The sequence below is a fragment of the Musa acuminata genome, unplaced genomic scaffold, assembly GCF_036884655.1.
Source record: "Musa acuminata AAA Group cultivar baxijiao unplaced genomic scaffold, Cavendish_Baxijiao_AAA HiC_scaffold_1137, whole genome shotgun sequence".
NCBI classification, from domain to species: Eukaryota; Viridiplantae; Streptophyta; class Magnoliopsida; order Zingiberales; family Musaceae; genus Musa; species Musa acuminata.
The window spans coordinates 2,399,412-2,418,998 of record NW_027021349.1 but is presented as its reverse complement, the minus strand read 5'-3'; the positions used below and the strand labels follow the sequence as shown (position 1 = coordinate 2,418,998).

The window sequence follows — 19,587 nt, the reverse complement described above, 5'->3', positions numbered from 1 at the left end:
TTTTTACATGGTCCAATCACTATCAATCTAATAATAAGTGATTCCTAGTGTATATTTGCTAGTGATCACTCTAAATATTAAAATAAATAGAAATATAACTATTTTATCATTTGAGCCCAACAGTCCATCGACATCCTATTTGATCGAGGTTTTTTTTATATAAAAATAATCAAATTAACGATTCTAATCAATCATAGATTTCGGGATCAATATTTTCAAATTTCCAAATCCAAGAACTAAACTCAATTGTCCATGGTCAATTCTGATTCAATTTGTAAATTAAAAGATTGTCGATTTGATTTAGTTATGATTCGAATCGAACTTAGATAAGAACTCGTTATACCTAACTAAATGCATTTAGATATTGGGTCTATTTTCGGGTTTGGAAATAAGTTATGTTATAGTTGTTCAGCATATTTGGATCATTTGGGGTTTTGTTGATTATTGAAATTTTCTGATATGTTTGAAAAGAAAATTGTAGAAAGGTAGACAAGATAAGAAAACTAAGAGATTTGATGAACCAAACACTTATATGTAGCTTTAGCTATACACATCATTGGTGAAAAAAAAAAATCTTTTAATTAAGATGCATAATATAGATCAAGAATTTGTTAATGAAACTAGTCACTATTCGTGAGCTATGCATCACTTGACTCTATATAAGAAAACATATGTACTCAAATTAAAAGTATAACATATGTAGTCAAATTAAAAGTATTAAAATCGCTTTGTATTGTGACTAGTAAATTCTTCTTCAAATAATCAACTAAACCATCAAATACAAGATTTGATAATTAAAATATAAGCAGTGCAACGTGTTTTAAGATACAAATAAACCTCAAGGTATCAAGATAATGGCTTACAGTACTGTAATAAATAATGGTGTGTTCAAGGTTATACTTAACCAAATGCATTAAGATTTTAGATTTATTTCTGAGTTTGGAAATAAGTCACGTTATAGTTTTATTCAACACCTTTGGATCATTTAATATTTTGATGATTGTTGAAATTTTCTAATGTGGTTGAACAGGATATTATAATAAAGCAATACACAAAATAAGGAAATACTAACTTATTTTCTTTTATTTAATTTTTAAATAGATTGTTTGAGGTTATGTGATAAGGATAGTCATTCAAGAACATACAGGTCAGGTCCCATCAATGATCGATCGACCAAAAGATCCTTTATCACCCTCAAACTCTAATTTCTTAGACATATCAGTATTCTTTTTGTAGTAGAAAAAATAAATAGAAGAAAAATCCCAAAATCAACATGGAAGTTCTACTCTAATAAACTCTTGGAGAATTTAAATTGTCACAAATGTTATAGGTTTACACTAGCAATCCAAGTTTTCGGCAACAACATGGTGCTTTCGCTGCACAGCAACAACATAGGAATCATATTGAGCAATAAATTTCTCCTTGCGGAGCAGGAAAAGAAATTTATTTCTGAACTTCTCTTCCTTTGGCGTCATGACAGATGGCAGGTTATGTTCTCTATCCAGCAATTTATTCTGATTAAGAAAATTCAGAACTTCATATCGAGGTCTCAACCTCTTCTCCAAGCTATACTTCAGAAGCATGGGATAGCGACTGATAGATGTCAGCTCACAACCAGCTTCCTTCGTCAGGAATGTCATCTTGTCACATATGCTCTTCTTTGAGAGTGTCCAAATTTTTGGGCACTTCCTGAATAAAGCATTGATGTCAGGCTGGGACCACCCAAAGCTCATCAGAGTTACCGACATAGCATCAAACTTGGACCTGCTCACATTAACGACCACATGAAGTGCATAAGTGTATACGCCAGAATCACGTGAGACACCCAATTCCTCAATATATTTGATAACTTCCTTTAATTTGTCTATTCTACCAAAATTGCCCGGCATTGTCACCACCATATGCGCGATGCGCTCGTCACTGATGCCATGTTCCCTCAAGAGAGATATACTGGGTTCTATATTCCGAGCCAAGCTAGAAGTAAGAATAAACAAGTTCCTCTTGCAGGCTTTCAGAAACCTCTGATTAGAACCAAGAAGTGACCTCCAGAAGTTGATCCTTGGTTGGATATCACGGAAACAGAGCAGAGTCGGACATGATGAAACCAGCTGAAATATTTCAGTGTCAGAAAATCCCATGTCCTGCAAAGATCTCATCCTGGGCTTCAGGACAGTCTCTACGTTAGCAAATATCAACTTGGGTTGCCTCCGGGTAAGCTTCATGACTTGTGCATCACTCCAACCGCTCTGCTTAAAGAACTCAATGGAAGGACTTGAACTTGGAAGTTTTTTTTCACAGATGCGATCCTTGGCCATTTTCGCAGCCTCTTTTGAGGAAAGTTCACATGACTGAAGCGGGTCGACCAACATAAATTTGGATATATGATTTGAACTGTGGTCTTCGGCAGTGGAAAAGCTAAACAGACTGCCGAGTTGATATGAGGAAAGATGGATGGTGGACTTGTTACATGAAAGAAGGCAAAAGAGCCTCTTCTGCACCAAAAACATTGTCTTTTGAGGCAGTATCACGTACTGTTTGCAGAAAAATACAAGAAAAGTAAGTCTTATTTCTGCCCTGTCCAATCCAAATTCCTCCTCTGCCTCAAATCAAGGATGGTGAAAACTTTCAACTAATCATCTGTCTCAGACAACATTCCTCTACCACTCATGTTAATCCACATGCATTCAATTCCAATCAGCCATTTCTTTCATAGATAAGTCTCTAACTGGTGTTTGCGAGTTGATAAAGAGTACCTATGATTAGTTACTCATTCTCATGCTCACATCCAAGCAATTCTCCACCACTGAAATAATGGCTTCAAATAACACCTGCACACTGACACTAAATTCCATTTATTTTTTTATTGTAGTTGGTGGGTTTAGACACTACCAAGCGTCCTATATCCCAGTAGCAATTGAAAAACCATATCAAATGTATTTCCATCAAATATTCTGCATAAGAGTATACTCATGTTTATACTAATAGGTTGAACATCAATGACTTGAAAAGGGTACCACAGAATTCAGAATAACCGGAAGTTGAATAATGTTTTCTCTAACATCAGAGTCACTAATGTCCTACAACTAAAACCTGGAACATTTCAAATCAGCACTTCCATCGTAACTGATCCATTTAATCAAGATTGCCCAAGAGATGATCTAGATTCACTAATGTCCTACAACTGAAACCTGAAACATTTCAAATCAGCACTTCCAGAGTAATTGATCCATTCCATCAAGAATGCCAAGAGATGATCTAGTTATAAGTCTAGCAAAACCGGTAAGTAGAAAAGACACTGTTTAATTAATCAATAACAGTAATTTGGGAGGTTCAACTTGCTAAAAAAGGCATTGCTGATGAAGATGTGCAACTTGACAAAAGAAAACAACATAGCTGGAAGACCAGAGAAAGGCAATAAATTTTCTGAAAAATGAATAAAGAGATAACAAAACTGCCTCAATCAAGAAATGCTACAGTTTATTTGGCTCTATGCTGATAAAGGAACTTAATTTATGAGAAAGATGCTCATGTAAACAACTTCAACTACAGTAAAAACATTATATGTAGCCTCAGCTACATATCATTAATGAAGAAAAAAAGCCTAGATCAGTGAGTTGCCAATAAAACCAGCAAATGCAAACAACCACAATAATAACAAAAGCCATGATGTCCAAACTATTCACGATCAGCCATATGGATCTTTTGCATAATTGAACTCTGTGTAAGAAAATATCTGTAGTTAAATTAAGAGCATTCAAATCTCTTTCTATTGTTACCAGTAAAGTCCACTTCAAATCACCAACTAAACCAGCAAATACAAGATTTGACAATTCAAATGTAAGCAGGCCTCTGTGTTTTGAGGCACGAACAAGCCTCAAGTAGTGAAGATAGTTGCTTTCAGCACAACAGCAGAGAACACGCTATGTTGGCATAAAGGTGTAAGGTTATACCTAACCAAATACATTGAGATTTTGGGTCTATTTTGGGGTTTGGAGATCACATCAAATTCTAGTTGTTTACTCAACTTGTACCTTAGTGTGAGTCAGGTCCTTTGGATCATTTCGGGTTTTGTGTTGAAATTTTCCGGTGTGGGCTGTAAAGACAATGCAGTAGACATTATAAGAAAACTAAGAGGTTTGATGAACCAAACACTTCATCAAAATAAGCAGTTGCTGTTGAGAGAGCTTCTTTTGGGAAACCTGGTCAGATTAGTACTACTTAGATATATTTTGAATTATAATGCTTCACATGAGGAATAGTCAGACTAGTGCACAAATAATTATAGTTTTCTTTGGCCAGTGACCCAATTATTGCCTCTGCTATCTCTTGTTCTATCTTTTCCATGCGTTTTATTTTTTTAAGACTTCCCCAGTTCTCTTTGCTCTATCTAAAAGTAGCACTTTTGCTGTCTAGCTTAACAACAGTATTTAACTTGCATTCTGCAACTTCTTATTTCTTTAAAGTAAATGCGCATACATGATATGCATGCATTTTTGCATCATTGAACATTTGAGATTGATAAAATTTACATTATTAGGTAAGTTCTAAACCAACTAATATCCGAGAGCTGGAAATTAATTGTCACTTGCCACTAAATACACTCATTGGAAATGTCATAATATAACAAAATTTAGAATACTGAGCACCATGTTTGACCACAGTATCTAGACTACGATCAAGTTAAGCAAATTTAGATAAATATTAGTCAAGATTATTTTTTATGACCTCCAGTACAAGTTACTATGATTGTGGACACTCTTAATAAGTCTAACTTTGCCAATTGAGAAGTAAGAGGCTGCTTCTTACGGATCATACCAGTAAGATCCTACAAGTACTGGGTAATTCAGGATTCAGTGCAAAGTCCAAAAAAGGTTTGCCAAATTTAGAATTCAAAACTCGTATATTTTGTGAATATGGTTCCCTATATTTAGTCCAAAGTTTAAGGGTAGTCCACTTATGGATATACACTATATACATCCCAGATTTTACACTTATGCCTATTACAGATTTCGATTTGTAATTTTAAGATTTATATTTTTCTCATATGTAAATTAGTCAGGGATTGTTATGTATAAGGATTTACTAAAAACAAATGGGAAAGAAATGTCGGGAACAGTTATGGAAACTACTTGCAGTTTAAAAACTCATTTAATGTGCTGTAATGGTTCAAAAAGTCATAACTCTTTAGGATAACTGAAAGGATGTTTTAGCATCCTTTCAATGTCTAAATAAACTCCGCTATATTGAAGAGTAAAGCAATAAGAAAATTCTAGTGCAAACAAAGTACTGAATTATGTCTTTCTCTTTATTTTCTAGTTGATTTTTTATTCTTCAAGTAATCAAGAAGTGCAATCTTGATTATTTCAGGTAATAGGCATTGTATCCTTAAAGATAGAATTTCTGTGAAGCCATCTGCATTGTAGTGGGAAAATTATCTATCTTGAAGATAGTTTCCTAGAAATGCCTTGCCTAATTTTGTTTTGTTCAAGTTTTACTCAGATCTGTATTTCTACTACAACAACTGTACCAATGTTCAAGAACAAAAGAAGATAATTGATGTCATAGGGAATTTGAAATGTCAGATAAAATTATTTTGAATACCAAAATGACTAATGTTTCAACAATGTAAAAATGAAAACACAGTTTATTATGACTGCCAAGGCACATATCTACCATCCCATTGCAAAGAAATGAAAATGAGAAAAAATGGAAATTAAAATATAAGCACAGCAAAATATAAAATCACATCTATGGATGAAGAAATCCACAGCCATGCGCAACAAAAAAGAACTAAGAGCTTCGATGTAATGAGCAGAGCATGAAGATACATAGACAGCTCCTAATAGCTTCTAGTACTAAAGTGCCCTCTCCAAATCCCATTAATGATGGCACCCCTTAGCCTCAAAATTGAATATATACATGCATTCTCTATGTGTAATTAGTAAATACGTGTGAAAAGAGGTCCAACATTTCATTACTGTGGTTCAAAGCAAGACACCAGAACCAGCATGCATGTGATGAAGTTATCCCAAGGGCAAAAAATTGACAAGAAACATGAGCTACGCTCCCATGTGTGGTTCCATCTGATGACTAAAGTATGCATATTATTATGTCTAAGCAACAAATAGGTATCGATTCATATTACAAAATTATTTGATGTTCATAACCATTTGAGAACCGACTTATGCGGCAAGCAACAAGAAATTAATAAAGGATCAAAAGATTAAATAAAATAGCATGTATTCCAATATGTATAGGCACGGCCAGATATTATGCATTAGAGACTCATTACAGATTAACCCATGTAGTTAGCTACCTTTAGCATCTCTGTCCCTACACATTAAAAGGTTACATTTGCATCCTTATAATTACGAAAGTGAATCATCTAGATCCATTTACCATGATGACGTCAGTTTTACTAACGGAAATACGAAAACAAAAGGTAAAAATATTATTTTAACGTTCCAGTTTGTGATGACGAACATCGTTGGTGGTGCTAGACAACAACGCAACTGGGTGTCACGGGTGATTGTTATGGATGAGGAGACTAGTAACGTGAGGTGAGGGCCGCTCTGCATCTGCATTTGCGTCGATGTAGTATCGAGCGACGAGAGGGCTACTGATACAAATGTTGAGCGGCACCGCTCAGCGTCAACATCAACGCAGTTGCCGAGAGGCACCCTTCGACATTTATATCGACAGTCCTTTCATCGCTCGACAACTGCATCGACGTCGATATAGATACAAAGCGACTATCACCTCTCGTGATCGCTCTCCTTATCCACAACAATCACCCACAACCCTCGGTGGCGCCATCGTCCACAACCACCGACGTCATCCGCCACCACTAACTGAAATATTTAAATTACCTTTTAACCTTTTATTTTTGTATTTTCGTTGGTAAAACTGACAACGTTAGAGTAAATAAACTTAGATATTATACTTTTGTAATTATAGGGATGGCAATATAAATTTTTAAAATGTAAGGATCGGGATGCTAAACCTAGACATTGCACTTACACGCAATAGGGAGTAGGAATTGAGGGTTCCTAGGGCTCTCCAATAGGAGGGGAAGAAACATTACAAGGGAGGTGAGTCACACGAGGGTGGGGATCAAATTGCTTGTCTTAATGGACCCAAATGGGGTTCAATTAAGGTTCAACACCACTCGAGCGTGCGACTAGACCGCCCAATGCCCAATCGGTCCTTGCCTAAGCGTCGCATGAGTGAAAAGGTCTGCGTGATGTGCACAACAAGGCTCTCAGGCCTCGCCTCGAGCGATTAGACGAGCACCAAGCACCCAATGTTTAGGTTAGATAGAACTAAGATGATCTAACTTGAATCTCATGACATTTAAAAAATAGATAGATATACAACCAATGTAGCTCAAATTCAATAATCTTTCTGGACCTATGATGAATTTGGTTCAAATCAGTGAGAATATGCCAATAAAACCAACAAGTGCAAACGACAACAATAATAACAAAAGCCATGATGTCCAAACTATTTATCATCATCCATATGGATCTTTTGTATCTTTGAACTCTGTGTAAGAAAATATCTGTTGTTAAATTAAGAGCATTATAATATCTCTCTATTGTTACCAGTAAAATCTCCTTCAATCACTGACAAGACCACCAAATACAAGATTTGACAATCCAAATATAAGCAGGCCAGTGTGTTTTGAGGTATGAGCAAGCCTCAAGTAGCGAAGATAGTTGCTTTCAGCACTTGGCAGAGAACATACTATGCTGACATAAAAGTGTAAGTTTATACCTAACCAAATACATTGAGATTTTGGGTCTATTTTGGGGTTTGGAAATCGAGTCAAATTCTAGTTGTTTACTCAACTTGTACTTTAGGGTGAGTCGAGTCCTTTGTATCATTTGGGGTTTTGTGTTGTTCTGGTGTGCTGGAAGAGGAAACTACAATGCAGTAAACATAATAAGAAAACTAAGAGGTTTGATGAATCAAACACTTCATCAAAATAAATAGTTGCTGTTGAGATAGTTTCTTTTGGGAAACCTAGTAAGATTAGTATTATCTTAGGTATATTTTTAATTAAAATGCTTCACATGAGGAATAGTCAGACTGGTGCACGATTCTATTGACAAATGATTATGATTTTCTTTGCACAGTGACCGGATTATTGTCTCTGCTATCTCTTTTTCTAACTTTTCCATGCTTTTTTGTCTCTAAGACTTCCCCGATCCTCTTTGCTCTCTCCGAAAGCATCACTTCTCCTGCTGTCTATCTTAACAACAGTATTTAACTTGCATACAGTGACATGCTATTTCTTTAAAGTAAATGCTCATGACATGCTGCAGACTGCTTGTTGGGAGGGGTAGCGGGTAACTATCAGGGAGTAGGAAAGGGAAGGGGAAGATGTAAAGAGAGGGTGAAGAGAAGGAGAAGGGATTGTGCGACGGCGAAGGAGGAGTAAGAGAGAGATACCGGACGCTGTACCGTTCGCTGGCGGAGAGGAAGCCGCAGCAGCCACCGTTCTCCGAGGAAAAAGCCGCAGCGATGAGAGCTCGACGGAGGAAGATGCCGCCGCCTTTCGCCAAGGAAAACGCCGCAGTCGCAGTAAGAGAAGGGAGGCAGTTTCACCGCTGCATTTAGGGCATTTGAGGACGCCGTTCTCATCTGGTTCAATCGAAACGAAGATCCAAATTGACTTGACTCCGGCTCGACCCTGCCTGAATCAGGCGGCCGGCTGGGCTTCACCCGGATGAACACGCTCGCCCGGCCCACTTATCGGGCGCCCGCTGACGTCAATTCTCCTTCGATTCACAAACTAAACCAGCAAATATAAGATGTGATGATTTAAATATAAGTAGGGCAATGTGATTTAAATATAAGTTATATTTTTTAAGCCTTAGTCACCATTTCAGAATCATCGATTTCAAAAATTGTCAATTCAAAATTTGGAATCAAAATCGAATTGGCAAGAATTGGTTTCGGTTTATTTTAGTTTGAACCTATAATTTTTCATTATTTTCATTTAAAAATAATTTATAATTAAATTTTTTTTAATTTTTGAAGATAAAGAATGTACAACTATGTTGAGTATAAGTGTAAATATGTAATGATATAATAAAATATTTGATATAAAATTATGTAAAAATTATAAATATTTAATCGCTTCTGATGTTAGATGTCTCGATCGTTTCTTCAATTGATATATTAAATAGGAGATCGTTATCCTTCTAGATGATCTCTAAGTTCTATTTCATCGTCTTTGTCTAATTAACTAATTGGAGGGTCGTGTTCAATCTACTTTTATCTAGAATTCAGTTGAAGTCTCGATCCATAGTTATCATCAACACTAGGGTTACTAGTATTCGTCATCAACATTGAAAATGTCATTATATATCATATACATCATTCTAGAATAAGAAACTCTATACCTATAATATTGTCACCAAACTGAAAAGAAATTGTTAGATATATATTAAGTTTGAGCTTGATGATCCATTTGATTTTTTTTATCTTTGTAATAATAGTTTTTCTCCCTTACAAATTTTATTATCTCTAATAACTAGATCCAAAAAAGTTTGGAAGGAACTATGTTGTCTACTATAATTAGCACTATAATAGTTATATAAGTTAATAATTAATTTTTTAATATCTCTAATTTTATGACCAATATTATTGACTCCTAAACTTTCATAATAAGTGGTTAAATAATTGAATAATTACTAAAGTCACTTAATCTAGTACCAGAGCTAAAAACATATGTAATTAAATAAATCGATAGAATTAAAAAATAATTTATATTTTTTTTTAATTTTATAGTTATTATTGTCATATTTAAATTATTATCATATTGATATTCTTATAATTCACCAAGCATAATAATACAAACAACCAAAAATAATATGCATAGTAAATGTATATATTACATGATTAAAAAGTTTTAAAATTCTTTCACATACATTCCGATGTTTCAAATATAAGAAAACTTTCATAATATTATTTGTAATAAAAATATATAATAATTTTTAATATTCAAAAGATTTTTTAAATAATTTATATATTGAATTCCATTAGGTAGAAATATTTTTAGGAAATCTTTTGATCCTTTTATTATTTAATTTATAAAATATGACTTAGTTTTTTCATTACTTATGGATGACTTCACATGAATGAAATAGCTTGCTTTATAGGAGAGATAAAAGTTTGAACATAAATTCAAAACATGACGAGCACATCTAACATGAAAAAACAAAACCATGGGAAGCAAGTTGGCAAGCTTTTTGTAATTTCAAAATAAAAGCGGTATTTATCATTGTTTTATTAAAACCAATGGAAAAAAATTTTAAGAATCAGATAATATATTATAAAATTTATCATTCCATAAATATTATTGATTTTATGTCATTTGACAAAAACTCTAAAAGTAATAATTTTTTTTACATGGTCCAATCTCTATCGATCTAATGATAAGTGATTCCTATGTATATTTGTTAGTGATCACTCTAAATATTAAAATAAATAGAAATATAACTATTTTATCATTTGAGACCAACAGTCCATCAACATCCTATTTGATCGAGGTTTTTTTTATATAAAAATAATCAAATTAACGATTCGAACCAATCGTAGATTTCGGGATCAATATTTTTAAATTTTCAAATCCAAGAACTAAAATCAATTGTCCATGGTCAATTCGGATTCAATTTGTAAATTAATAGATTGTCGATTTGATTTAGTTATGATTCGAATCGAACTTAGATAAGAACTAGTTATACCTAACTAAATGCATTTAGATATTGGGTCTATTTTCGGGTTTGGAAATAAGTTATGTTATAGTTGTTCAGCATATTTGGATCATTTGGGGTTTCGTTGATTATTGAAATTTTGTGATATGTTTGAAAAGGAAATTGTAGAAAGGTAGACAAGATAAGAAAACTAAGAGATTTGATGAACCAAACACTTTTATGTAGCTTTAGCTATACACATCATTGGTGAAAAAAAAAAATCTTTTAATTAAGATGCATAATATAGATCAAGAATTTGTTAATGAAACTAGTCACTATTCGTGAGCTATGCATCACTTGACTCTATATAAGAAAACATATGTACTCAAATTAAAAGTATAACATATGTAGTCAAATTAAAAGTATTAAAATCGCTTTGTATATACATATCAACAAAAATAAAAATAAAAAAAATAAAATATATATATATATATATATATATATATATATATATATATATATATATATATAAGAATCAGTATTCTTTTTGTTGTAGAGAAAAATAAGTAGAAGAAAAATCCCAAAATCAACATGGAAGTTCTACTCTAATAAACTCTTGCAGAATTTAAATTGTCACAAATGTTGTAGGTTTACACTAGCAATCCTAGTTTTCCGCAACATGGTGCTTTCCATGCACAGCAACAACATAGGAATCATATTGAGCAATAAATTTCTCCTTACGGAGCAGGAAAAGGAATTTCTTTCTGAACTTCTCTTCGGTTGCCATCATGACAGATGGCAGGTTATGTTCTCTATCCAGCAATTTATTCTGATCAAGAAAATTAAGAACTTCATATCGAGGTCTCAACCTCTTCTCCAAGCTAAACTTAAGAAGTATGGGATGGCTACTGATACATGTCAGCTCACAACCAGCTTCCTTCATCAGGAATGTCATCTTGTCAGATATGTTCTTCTTTGAGAATGACCAAATGGATGGGCACTTCCTGAATAAAGCATTGATGTCAGGCTGGGACCACCCAAAGCTCATCAGAGTTACCGACTTAGCATCAAACTTGGACCTGCTCACATTAATGACCACATTAAGTGCATAAGTGTATACTCTAGAATCACGTGGGACACCCAATTCCTCAATATATTTGATAGCTTCCTTTAATTTATTTGTCTATTCTACCAAAATAGCCCTGCATTGTCACCACCATATGTGAGATGCGCTCTTCACTGATGCCATGTTCCCTCAAGAGAGATATACTGGGTTCTATATTCCGAGCCAAGCTAGAAGTAAGCATAAACATGTTCCTCTTGCAGGCTTTCAGAAACCTCTCATTAGAACCAAGAAGTGACCTCCAGAAGTTGATCCTTGGTTGGATATCACGGAAACTGAGCAGAGACGGACATGATGAAACCAGCTGAAATATTTCAGTGTCAGAAAATCCCATGTCCTGCAAAGATCTCATCCTGGGCTTCAGGACAGTCTCTGCGCTAGCAAATATCAACTTGGGTCGCCTCCGGGTAAGCTTCATGACTTGTGCATCACTCCAACCGCTCTGCTTAAAGAACTCAATGGAAGGACTTGAACTTGGAAGTTTTTTTTCACAGATGCGATCCTTGGCCATTTTCGCAGCCTCTTTTGAGGAAAGTTCACATGACTGAAGGGGGTCGACCAACATAAATTTGGATCTATGATTTGAACTGTGGTCTTCGGCAGTGGAAAAGCTAAACAGACTGCAGAGTTGATACGAGGAAAGATGGATGGTGGACTTGTTACATGAGAGAAGGCAAAAGAGCCTCTTCTGCACCAAAAACATTGTCGTTTGAGGCAGTATCACGTACTGTTTGCAGAAAAATACAAGAAAAGTAGTCTTATTTCTGCCCTCTCCAATCCAAATTCCTCCTCTGCCTCAAATCAAGGATGGTGAAAACTTTCAACTAATCATCTGTCTCAGACAACATTCCTCTACCACTCATGTTAATCCACATGCATTCAGTTCCAATCAGCCATTTCTTTCAGAGATAAGTCTCTAACTGGTGTTTGCGAGTTAATAAAGAGTACCTATGATTAGTTACTCATTCTCATGCTCACATCCAAGCAATTCTTCACCACTGAAATAATGGCTTCAAATAACACCTGCGCACTGGCACTAAATTCCATTTATTTTTTTATTGTAGTTGGTGGGTTTAGACACTACCAAGCGTCCAATATCCCAGTAGCAATTGAAAAACCATATCAAATGTATTTTCATCAAATATGCTGCATTAGAGTATACTCATGTTTATACTAATAGGTTGAACATCAATGACTTGCAAAGGGTACCACCGAATTCAGAATAACTGGAAGATGAATAATGTTTTCTCTAACATCAGATTCACTGATGTCCTACAACTAAAACCTGGAACATTTCAAATCAGCACTTCCAGAGTAATTGATCCATTTAATCAAGAATGCCCAAGAGATGATCTAGATTCACTAATGTCCTACAACTAAAACCTGAAACATTTCAAATCAGCACTTCCAGAGTAATTGATCCATTTCATCAAGAATGCCAAGAGATGATCTAGTTATAAGTCTAGCAAAACCGGTAAGTAGAAAAGACACTGTTTAATTAATCAATAACAGTAATTTGTGAGGTTCAACATGCTAAAAAAGCATTGCTGATGAAGATGTGCAACTTGACAAAAGAAAACAACATAGCTGGAAGACCAGAGAAAGGCAATAAATTTTCTGAAAAATGAATAAAGAGATAACAAAACTGCCTCAATCAAGAAATGCTACAGTTTATTTGGCTCTATGCTGATAAAGGAACTTAATTTATGAGAAAGATGCTCATGTAAACAACTTCAACTACAGTAAAAACATTATATGTAGCCTCAGCTACATATCATTAATGAAGAAAAAAAGCCTAGATCAGTGAGTTGCCAATAAAACCAGCAAGTGCAAACAACCACAATAATAACAAAAGCCATGATGTCCAAACTATTCACGATCAGCCATATGGATCTTTTGCATCATTGAACTCTGTGTAAGAAAATATCTGTAGTTAAATTAAGAGCATTCAAATCTCTTTCTATTGTTACCAGTAAAGTCCGCTTCAAATCACCAACTAAACCAGCAAATACAAGATTTGACAATTCAAATGTAAGCAGGCCTCTGTGTTTTGAGGCACGAACAAGCCTCAAGTAGTGAAGATAGTTGCTTTCAGCACTACAGCAGAGAACACGCTATGTTGACATAAAGGTGTAAGGTTATACCTAACCAAATGCATTGAGATTTTGGGTCTATTTTGGGGTTTGGAGATCACATCAAATTCTAGTTGTTTACTCAACTTGTACCTTCGTGTGAGTCAGGTCCTTTGGATCATTTCGGGTTTTGTGTTGAAATTTTCCGGTGTGGGCTGTAAAGACAATGCAGTAGACATTATAAGAAAACTAAGAGGTTTGATGAACCAAACACTTCATCAAAATAAGCAGTTGCTGTTGAGAGAGCTTCTATTGGGAAACCTGGTCAGATTAGTACTACTTAGATATATTTTGAATTATAATGCTTCACATGAGGAATAGTCAGACTAGTGCACAAATAATTATAGTTTTCTTTGGCCAGTGACCCAATTATTGCCTCTGCTATCTCTTGTTCTATCTTTTCCATGCGTTTTATTTTTTTAAGACTTCCCCAGTTCTCTTTGCTCTATCTAAAAGCAGCACTTTTGCTGTCTAGCTTAACAACAGTGTTTAACTTGCATTCTGCAACTTCTTATTTCTTTAAAGTAAATGCGCATACATGATATGCATGCATTTTTGCATCATTGAACATTTGAGAATGATAAAATTTACATTATTAGGTAAGTTCTAAACCAACTAATATCCGAGAGCTGGAAATTAATTGTCACTTGCCACTAAATACACTCATTGGAAATGTCGTAATATAACAAAATTTAGAATACTGAGCACCATGTTTGACCACAGTATCTAGATTACGATCAAGTTAAGCAAATTTAGATAAATATTAGTCAAGATTATTTTTTATGACCTCCAGTACAAGTTACAATGATTGTCGACACTCTTAATAAGTCTAACTTTGCCAATAGAGAAGTAAGAGGCTGCTTCTTACGGATCATACCAGTAAGATCCTACAAGTACTGGGTAAGTCAGGATTCAGTGCAAAGTCCAAAAAAGGTTTGCCAAATTTAGAATTCAAAACTCGTATATTTTGTGAATATGGTTCCTTATATTTAGTCCAAAGTTTAAGGGTAGTCCACTTATGGATATACACTATATACATCCCAGATTTTACACTTATGCCTATTACAGATTTCGATTTGTAATTTTAAGATTTATATTTTTCTCATATGTAAATTAGTCAGGGATTGTTATGTATAAGGATTTACTAAAAACAAATGGGAAAGAAATGTCGGGAACAGTTATGGAAACTACTTGCAGTTTAAAAACTCATTTAATGTGCTGTAATGGTTCAAAAAGTCATAACTCTTTAGGATAACTGAAAGGATGTTTTAGCATCCTTTCAATGTCTAAATAAACTCCGCTATATTGAAGAGTAAAGCAATAAGAAAATTCTAGTGCAAACAAAGTACTGAATTATGTCTTTCTCTTTATTTTCTAGTTGATTTTTTATTCTTCAAGTAATCAAGAAGTGCAATCTTGATTATTTCAGGTAATAGGCATTGTATCCTTAAAGATAGAATTTCTGTGAAGCCATCTGCATTGTAGTGGGAAAATTATCTATCTTGAAGATAGTTTCCTAGAAATGCCTTGCCTAATTTTGTTTTGTTCAAGTTTTACTCAGATCTGTATTTCTACTACAACAACTGTACCAATGTTCAAGAACAAAAGAAGATAATTGATGTCATAGGGAATTTGAAATGTCAGATAAAATTATTTTGAATACCAAAATGACTAATGTTTCAACAATGTAAAAATGAAAACACAGTTTATTATGACTGCCAAGGCACATATCTACCATCCCATTGCAAAGAAATGAAAATGAGAAAAAATGGAAATTAAAATATAAGCACAGCAAAATATAAAATCACATCTATGGATGAAGAAATCCACAGCCATGCGCAACAAAAAAGAACTAAGAGCTTCGATGTAATGAGCAGAGCATGAAGATACATAGACAGCTCCTAATAGCTTCTAGTACTAAAGTGCCCTCTCCAAATCCCATTAATGATGGCACCCCTTAGCCTCAAAATTGAATATATGCATGCATTCTCTATGTGTAATTAGTAAATACGTGTGAAAAGAGGTCCAACATTTCATTACTGTGGTTCAAAGCAAGACACCAGAACCAGCATGCATGTGATGAAGTTATCCCAAGGGCAAAAAATTGACAAGAAACATGAGCTACGCTCCCATGTGTGGTTCCATCTGATGACTAAAGTATGCATATTATTATGTCTAAGCAACAAATAGGTATCGATTCATATTACAAAATTATTTGATGTTCATAACCATTTGAGAACCGACTTATGCGGCAAGCAACAAGAAATTAATAAAGGATCAAAAGATTAAATAAAATAGCATGTATTCCAATATGTATAGGCACGGCCAGATATTATGCATTAGAGACTCATTACAGATTAACCCATGTAGTTAGCTACCTTTAGCATCTCTGTCCCTACACATTAAAAGGTTACATTTGCATCCTTATAATTACGAAAGTGAATCATCTAGATCCATTTACCATGATGACGTCAGTTTTACTAACGGAAATACGAAAACAAAAGGTAAAAATATTATTTTAACGTTCCAGTTTGTGATGACGAACATCGTTGGTGGTGCTAGACAACAACGCAACTGGGTGTCACGGGTGATTGTTATGGATGAGGAGACTAGTAACGTGAGGTGAGGGCCGCTCTGCATCTGCATTTGCGTCGATGTAGTATCGAGCGACGAGAGGGCTACTGATACAAATGTTGAGCGGCACCGCTCAGCGTCAACATCAACGCAGTTGCCGAGAGGCACCCTTCGACATTTATATCGACAGTCCTTTCATCGCTCGACAACTGCATCGACGTCGATATAGATACAAAGCGACTATCACCTCTCGTTATCGCTCTCCTTATCCACAACAATCACCCACAACCCTCGGTGGCGCCATCGTCCACAACCACCGACGTCATCCGCCACCACTAACTGAAATATTTAAATTACCTTTTAACCTTTTATTTTTGTATTTTCGTTGGTAAAACTGACAACGTTAGAGTAAATAAACTTAGATATTATACTTTTGTAATTATAGGGATGGCAATATAAATTTTTAAAATGTAAGGATCGGGATGCTAAACCTAGACATTGCACTTACACGCAATAGGGAGTAGGAATTGAGGGTTCCTAGGGCTCTCCAATAGGAGGGGAAGAAACATTACAAGGGAGGTGAGTCACACGAGGGTGGGGATCAAATTGCTTGTCTTAATGGACCCAAATGGGGTTCAATTAAGGTTCAACACCACTCGAGCGTGCGACTAGACCGCCCAATGCCCAATCGGTCCTTGCCTAAGCGTCGCATGAGTGAAAAGGTCTGCGTGATGTGCACAACAAGGCTCTCAGGCCTCGCCTCGAGCGATTAGACGAGCACCAAGCACCCAATGTTTAGGTTAGATAGAACTAAGATGATCTAACTTGAATCTCATGACATTTAAAAAATAGATAGATATACAACCAATGTAGCTCAAATTCAATAATCTTTCTGGACCTATGATGAATTTGGTTCAAATCAGTGAGAATATGCCAATAAAACCAACAAGTGCAAACGACAACAATAATAACAAAAGCCATGATGTCCAAACTATTTATCATCATCCATATGGATCTTTTGTATCTTTGAACTCTGTGTAAGAAAATATCTGTTGTTAAATTAAGAGCATTATAATATCTCTCTATTGTTACCAGTAAAATCTCCTTCAATCACTGACAAGACCACCAAATACAAGATTTGACAATCCAAATATAAGCAGGCCAGTGTGTTTTGAGGTATGAGCAAGCCTCAAGTAGCGAAGATAGTTGCTTTCAGCACTTGGCAGAGAACATACTATGCTGACATAAAAGTGTAAGTTTATACCTAACCAAATACATTGAGATTTTGGGTCTATTTTGGGGTTTGGAAATCGAGTCAAATTCTAGTTGTTTACTCAACTTGTACTTTAGGGTGAGTCGAGTCCTTTGTATCATTTGGGGTTTTGTGTTGTTCTGGTGTGCTGGAAGAGGAAACTACAATGCAGTAAACATAATAAGAAAACTAAGAGGTTTGATGAATCAAATACTTCATCAAAATAAATAGTTGCTGTTGAGATAGTTTCTTTTGGGAAACCTAGTAAGATTAGTATTATCTTAGGTATATTTTTAATTAAAATGCTTCACATGAGGAATAGTCAGACTGGTGCACGATTCTATTGACAAATGATTATGATTTTCTTTGCACAGTGACCGGATTATTGTCTCTGCTATCTCTTTTTCTAACTTTTCCATGCTTTTTTGTCTCTAAGACTTCCCCGATCCTCTTTGCTCTCTCCGAAAGCATCACTTCTCCTGCTGTCTATCTTAACAACAGTATTTAACTTGCATACAGTGACATGCTATTTCTTTAAAGTAAATGCTCATGACATGCTGCAGACTGCTTGTTGGGAGGGGTAGCGGGTAACTATCAGGGAGTAGGAAAGGGAAGGGGAAGATGTAAAGAGAGGGTGAAGAGAAGGAGAAGGGATTGCGCGACGGCGAACGAGGGGTTAGAGAGAGATACCGGACGCTGTACCGTTCGCTGGCGGAGAGGAAGCCGCAGCATCCACCGTTCTCCGAGGAAAAAGCCGCAGCGATGAGAGCTCGACGGAGGAAGATGCCGCCGCCTTTCGCCAAGGAAAACGCCGCAGTCGCAGTAAGAGAAGGGAAGGGAGACAGTTTCACCGCTGCATTTAGGGCATTTGAGGATGCCGTTCTCATCTGGTTCAATCGGAACGAAGATCCAAATTGACTTGACTCGGGCTCGACCATGCTTGAATCAGGGCGGCCGGCTGGGCTGCACCCGGTTGAACACCCTCGCCCGGCCCACTTATCGGGCGCCCGCTGACGTCAATCCTCCTTCGATTCACAAACTAAACCAGCAAATATAAGATTTGATGATTTAAATATAAGTAGGGCAATGTGATTTAAATATAAGTTATATTTTTTAAGCCTTAGTCACCATTTCAGAATCATCGATTTCAAAAATTGTCAATTCAAAATTTGGAATCAAAATCGAATTGGCAAGAATTGGTTTCGGTTTATTCTAGTTTGAACCTATAATTTTTCATTATTTCATTTAAAAATAATTTATAATTTTTTTTTTTTTGAAGATAATGAATGTACAACTATGTTGAGTATGAGTGTAAATATGTAATGATATAATAAAATATTTGATATGAAATTATGTAAATATTATAAATATTTAATCGCTTTTGATGTTAGATGTCTCGATCGTTTCTTCAATTGATATATTAAATAGGAGATCGTTATCCTTCTATATGATCTCTAAGTTCTATTTCATTGTCTTTGTCTAATTAACTAATTTGAGGGTCGTGTTCAATCTACTTTTATCTATAATTCAGTTGAAGTCTCGATCCATAGTTATCATCGACACTAGGGTTACTAGTATTCATCATCAACATTGAAAATATCATTATATATCATATCCAACAAGAAACTCTATTATTGTCACATATTAAGTTGCTAGATACATATTAAGTTTGAGCTTGATGATCCATTTGATTTTTTTTATCTTTGTAATAATAGTTTTTCTCCCTTACAAATTTTATTATCTCTAATAACTAGATCCGAAAAAGTTTGGAAGGAACTATGTTGTCTCCTATAATTAGCACTA

At 35.1% G+C, this 19,587-nt stretch overlaps 1 protein-coding gene across 14 annotated transcripts; it reads right to left on the bottom strand.

Annotated features, from left to right (window-relative positions):
• Positions 1-1,268: 1,268 nt before the first annotated feature.
• Positions 1,269-18,657, bottom strand: LOC135671017 (transcription termination factor MTERF5, chloroplastic-like). Of its 14 annotated transcripts, none has more exons than XM_065178868.1 (2): positions 18,475-18,631; positions 1,269-2,841 (listed from the first exon to the last, which is right to left on the bottom strand). In XM_065178868.1, exon 2 carries the CDS (start codon positions 2,505-2,507, stop codon positions 1,338-1,340), a length of 1,170 nt encoding a protein of 389 aa, XP_065034940.1. In that variant the 5' UTR covers positions 2,508-2,841; positions 18,475-18,631; the 3' UTR covers positions 1,269-1,337. The 14 variants fall into 14 exon arrangements, 9 of the variants coding, with proteins under 9 accessions (XP_065034940.1, XP_065034943.1, XP_065034944.1 ...); XM_065178871.1 differs by having other exon boundaries at positions 1,269-2,835; XM_065178872.1 differs by having other exon boundaries at positions 1,269-2,835; positions 18,487-18,615.
• Positions 18,658-19,587: the final 930 nt, after the last annotated feature.